This window comes from Sorghum bicolor, chromosome 10 (genome assembly GCF_000003195.3).
Source record: "Sorghum bicolor cultivar BTx623 chromosome 10, Sorghum_bicolor_NCBIv3, whole genome shotgun sequence".
Lineage (NCBI taxonomy): Eukaryota > Viridiplantae > Streptophyta > Magnoliopsida > Poales > Poaceae > Sorghum > Sorghum bicolor.
Genome location: NC_012879.2, coordinates 17,660,073 through 17,666,072, shown reverse-complemented (window position 1 = coordinate 17,666,072; position 6,000 = coordinate 17,660,073). Strand labels below are relative to the sequence as shown.

General features: G+C 44.8%; 1 protein-coding gene across 1 annotated transcript; it reads right to left on the bottom strand.

Moving 5' to 3' along the window:
- LOC110431109 lies at window positions 1,361–4,945 on the bottom strand. Its single transcript, XM_021449813.1, has one exon. It carries the CDS (start codon window positions 4,943–4,945, stop codon window positions 1,361–1,363), a length of 3,585 nt encoding a protein of 1,194 aa, XP_021305488.1.

Sequence of the window (6,000 nt, the reverse complement as noted above, 5' to 3'; positions counted from 1 at the left end):
ATCATACTATATCCTGAATAAACACTTTAGTCCCATTGTGACCAAAGATACTCGTAGCAGTCAATGGGATGTCGAATCATTAACAAAATTCATCAAGATGGATGCAACCGTTTAGCCACAACAGTGCTAGCCATCCCTCCTGAAGGGTTTCACAGTTCCACGATCGTCGTACTGACTTGCTTCACTGCTCCCAAATAAATAGCATATACGTCCGAAGCTCCGTAGGTATACTACCAAAATATAATTTAGCCAAATAACGTATAGGCCAATTTGTGGGTGAAGGGCCATCTTGGCACATAAGCCATGATGGGCGTCAATATAGACATGCCTTGAGTTCTTCTTGTATTCCAAAGAATGAGAACAATATATTATTTTTTTTTTTAAAAAAAATGTCGGCTTTCCCATGAGTCACCAAGCTATGGAGCACCTTCCGGCGACGTCATCCAAGGGTGTATTTTGATATAAAAGGTCAACGACACAACTTTCACTTGAGGTTTAGTTTCCTCGTGATATACGTGTTGAGAGATTAGCACTTCATTAGGACCTCTTTAGGTCAGAGAAATTATCTCCGAGCCTCCCTTCAGTCATGTGCCTCACACCTTCTACCATTGTCCAGTAGGGAACATAGGATACGGCTATATTTTTGGAATTGGTTTGGGGGGAAACTGGTTATGGTATTTCTTTTTTTTGCCTTTACTTTTGCCGAGGACGATGAATAGCTACCCTCCTCCTTCGTTCACTTGACACCTTGATTTTTTTTTATTATTGAGAGCTTCGAGACACTTGACTATGTATCCTTTTTCTTTCTCTCCTTTTATTTTGCTTCTTGGATTTTGTCTTCAATGAATTCAGAGGGTAGCTCTTCAACTTTATGTAACTAATAATCCTCGCAGGCTTATTTTTTTTGGCCCTTGTTATCACCTCTTAGGGTGGCATGTGGCTTCACACTTGATTCAGACTTTTGTCGAGTCAGGTAGCCCTTTCATGCTCTTTTCCCTATAGTCTCCCTAGAGGCTTGGTACTCCCTTTTAACTGGACGTAGGTGAAGGGTGTGGTGAACCCACGACTCTCAGAGTCAGCACGGATCGAAATTCATCTGCCCACTTTTATCCCCTATTGGTGCCAACCATGTGCTTGTGTTGAGGTCCCTTTACCTCGAATTAAGTTGATCGGGGCATTCCCTGCCCAGGGACATGCCTTGAATGACAGCCACCAGAGGACTGAGCTTGACGACATATATGGGAGAAAGCCTTTTGTTGTTGGACATGATGTCCATTCATTTTAAGACACATTTTCTATAACGAGAGAAAACATGTTTATATATTTTTTAAAAAAAGAGGAAGGATCGCCCGACAATTAGTCACGCGAAATATTTTTTTAAATATCTGCCATTGATAGGCGGCATAGGACGGAGTCCCTGGTCATCTATCAGCTGATATGCACCACCATCATAAACCTGCTCAATGACAAATGGCCCTTCCCACTTCGGCTCGAATTTCCCTTTCGTCCTGTGTGTAACGACAATAGGGCGTCGAAGAACAAGAACAAGTTCACCTTTGCGGAAAACTCGCTGCTTCACCAATTTATCATAGGCCCTCACCATGTTCTGGCGATATAGCTCTAAATTTTGGAGTGCGTTGAGACGACCCTCCTCCAAAGCATCCAGCTCCTGATAGCGAAGCCGAATTTGCTCATCATTTGTAAGTTCATCTTGGACAGCCACCCGTAATGATGGGAGCTGCACTTCAAGTGGTAAGACTGCCTCACTTCCATAAACGAGGGAGTACGGCGTTGCTTGTGTTGGAGTACGAATAGTAACTCGGTATGCCCATAAGGCTTCAAAGAGACGATCATGCCAGTCTCTTTTATACTTCGTCACAGTCTTTTTAAGTATTTTCCCAAGGGTCTTATTGAACGCCTCAGCAAGCCCATTAGCTTGAGGATAATATCCCGTGGAATAATTCCATGTAATATTATACTTCGCAATGAATCTTTGCATCTTAGTGGATGTGAATGCCTTAGCATTGTCGGATGTAATACTTCGTGGAACCCCAAAACGATATATGATATGTCGTTCTAGGAAGTTGATGACGTTGTCCGTCCTTACTTCTCGTAAAGGTATGGCCTCAGCCCACTTGGAAAAGTAGTCAGTTGCAGCAAGAATGTAGTGATGCCCTTTGGATGAGGGAGGCTCAATGGAGCCAATAACATCAATTCCCCACGCGTTGAATGGCCATGAGGGAACGGTAGGGTGAAGCGGAACCGGTGGTTGATGCTTGAAGTCGCCATGAATTTGACAGTTATGACAAGCCTTTGCAGTTCTAAGGCAATCAGCCATGATTTTTGGCCAGTAGTACCCAGCCAACCTGATCCTATGATATATCTTGGCACCCCCTTGATGGCCACCGCATACTCTATGATGCATCTCTTGTAATATTTGATCAGCTTCTTTTCTTGAGACACACCGCAGGAGTATTTCTTGACCGAATGATCGTCGGTACAAGATCCCGGCCTTATAGATATATGATGGTAGGCGTTGTTGTAGGCGGCGCCTTTCCACCGAATCATCTGGCCACGTGCCATGATTAAAATAATCAATGAATGGCTTACGCCAATCATCTTGCTCAACAATCATCGTCGTCACTTGATTGACTTCATATTCTTCAGGAACAAGTTCTAGGACAGCGGGGAGTAGCCATCTCTCTTCTATTTTTATTTCAGCGGGCTCGCCACCTGGGAGCACTAGCGCTGCTGCAAGTTTAGCCAATGCGTCAGCTGAGGCATTTTTGCCTCGTGGAATATGTGAAACTTGAATATTCTGAAATTTCTCCATGAGCTTACGTGCCGCCACATAGTATGGCACCAGCTCAGGTTTGCGTACCTCATAAATATCATTGATTTGGCGAACGACGAGCTGAGAGTCACCGTATGCTTGCAAATTCCGAATATCCATAGAAAGTGCAAGTAAAAGGCCGAAGATCAGGGCCTCATATTCAGCTTCATTATTTGAGCACTCTTCCTTAAGGAGGGAGAATGAGTGGTAGATGGTCTCGCCTTGCGGCGTCTTGAATACGAGTCCGGCCCCGGCTCTTTTGCTAAGCGTGCCGTCAGGATTTGTTTCGGTACGGGATGCACCATCAATATATAATTCCCACGGTGATTCAATACCGATGGAAAATACCTCTTCATCAGGTAAATCAATCACTAGTGGCGAATCGTCCGGCACAGGGTGGGTTGCAAGAAAATCAGCCAAAGCTTGCCCTTTAACTGCTTTTTGTGGGACATAAGTAATGTCAAATTCCATCATAAATACAGCCCATTTACCAAGACGTCCCATCAGGGCCGGTTGGCTTAGCACGTACCTTATGGGGTCTGCTCTTGCTATGAGCTGAATTTGGTGCGCCAACATGTAGTGTCGCAACTTCTTTAGTGCGAAGACGAGGGCCAAGCACAACTTCTCAATAGGTGAGTAGTTATGTTCGGCACCTACCATGGTGCGGCTCAAATAGTAACATGCTACCTCCTTTCCTTCATCATTATGCTGTTCGAGCAGCGCGCCCACCGAAGAGGGCTGCGTAGCAATATAAAGAATTAGTGGGCGTCCTCTCACAGGCGCCGCCAGGACAGGAGGGTTAAGGAAATACCTTTTAAGGCTGTCGAGCGCATTTTGGCACTGCTCGTCCCAATGGAATGGCACACCCTTTCTCATTAGTCTCGAGAACGGCTGAGTGCGTCCTGAGAGATTAGATATGAAGCGTCGAATATATGCTAGGTGACCCTGTAAAGATTTAAGGTCACTCAAATTTTGGGGAGGCGGCAAATCAAAAATAGCTTTAATTTTCTTTGGCTCAATTTCAATGCCTCGATGACGAACAATAAAGCCCAAGAACACACCTGATTGTACCGCAAAGGCACATTTAAGCGGGTTCATCTTTAGTTGATACTTCCGTAGCCTATTAAAGACAATACGTAGATCATCCTGATGCTTTTGGCGATCCTTTGTTTTCACGACCAGATCATCAATGTAACATTCAACCGTCTCATGGATGAGGCCATCAAGGACCACAGTCATAGCACGTTGATAAGTCGCGCCCGCATTTTTGAAGCCAAATTTCATGACAGTGTAGTAAAAATTCCCTTTGGGCGTTCGAAAAGCTGTATCGAATGCATCTTGTGGGTCCATCTTAATTTGGTTATAACCTGAAAAACCATCCATGAAGGACAAGGCGCCATAGCCGGTGGTAGCATGTACTACCATCTCTGTGATGGGAATTGGAAAATCATCCTTAGGACAAGCACGGTTCAGATCGCGATAATCGACGCAAATCCGAAGCTGACCATCCTTTTTCTTAACAGGAACAATGCTTGATAACCAACGAGGATATTGCGCCTCCTTTATAAAGCCCGCAGCAATTAATTTATCAACTTCAGCAACTATGTCATTTTGTAGCTTAGGACAAACTCGACGAGGTTGCTGCTTGACCGGCCGAAACCGAGGATCGATGGCCAGCTTATGAGTGGCGACGTGAGGGTCAAGCCCAGGCATCTCCTTATAGCTCCATGCAAAACAGTCACGGAACTCTGTTAAGAAAATTCGATAACTTTCGCGTTCCTCCATTGTGAGTGTCACGCTCACAAAAGTGGGACGTGGGTCATCCTCAGTTCCGAGGTTGATCTCGACTAGCTCATCAATAGTCAATTGGACACCGTCTTCGAGTTGTTGAGGAGCAGAAGCAGCATCAAGAACTTCATCTTGTTCCACGTTCATGTTTTTACGGATTCGATTTAGAAGGTATTGTTCGTCTCTCAACCCTTGATAAGCATTAGCAGCAGCTTGCAAGGATCGTGACTGGTGAAGTATAGGACACGGGTTACAATCCTCATTGTCAGAAGCTGCACCCTCCCTATCATTTGTATTTGCAACGACGGACGTCATATGACACATCGCTCGCCATGGATCATTATTGTTTTCACCCTCGCTTTCTCAGATGAGTCTGAATGAACATAACCCAAGCCATATTTTGGTTGAGTCTGGTTCGTCTTCTTTTCAGCCATCTTAGAAATCTTCTCTATTTCATCCCACCACTCTTCACATATGGCGGGTGGTGGTGGTAACCTACAATTTTGCCGAAGATGAATCCCAGACTTCTCGAGTAAGCGAACCATCCTTGGTTCAGCTCTGGTAGTAGTGGTGGGCTCTCCTGTCTCTAAACAGACTTTTGGAAATTTAATTACAAAATCACAAGGCAACGCCTGTGGTGCTTTGTAGAAGAGCATCAGAGATTTACAGCCTGCTTGTCTAGGAACTAGCCACACATCTAACGGTGTCGTCACAGACGTATACATTGAAGGAGGTTGTTTCATCCCAGTCTTCCTTTGATCCTCAATTTCTGCCACCCTTTTACGCACCATCCCTTCTTGAGAAACTGTAGTTTCCTGCCTTTGTAATATCAGTACGTAGCATCAGGGGAGGTGGCATGTTGCCTTTTGACGTGAGAAGCTTAGGAACTCCTCGAGCGCCTAAGATTTTAATGACTTTATCATTGAAGAGTCTCTTGCTTCAGCCCCCAAAGTCAATTGGGGTCCAGGCACAGACCTTAAGAGTATAGGCGTAGCTGGCGCACCTAAGCTTGGTGTCGACGGAGTATTTTTAATATTGAAGGACGGTGTAACCATGAGAGATTTTCCGTGCCTTTTAACTTGTTCTTTCTTTTGAATTCTTCTTCCAGAATATGGGGTGCTCAAGGCATCCACTTCAGAAGATGTATTCGAGCCAGGTGTAATAATTATGTCAGCAGCTGGTGCAACACGTCCTTGATGCTTACTCAGCTCTCCGCCTGAGAAATAATATTTCGCGTCGGCATGATGCGACTCATGAACGGTATATGGGGACTCATTAGCAGCGATGCGATGCTGCATTCCTTTATTATCTAGGAATTTTAAGCATTGGTGGAGTGTCGAGGGGACTACTTGGTATTTGTGTATCCACGGTCTACCCAA

What these genes read in the sequence shown, in the direction of transcription:
- LOC110431109 (XM_021449813.1), bottom strand. Translation starts at nt 4,945, where the DNA reads ATGTGTCATATGACGTCCGTCGTTGCAAATACAAATGATAGGGAGGGT.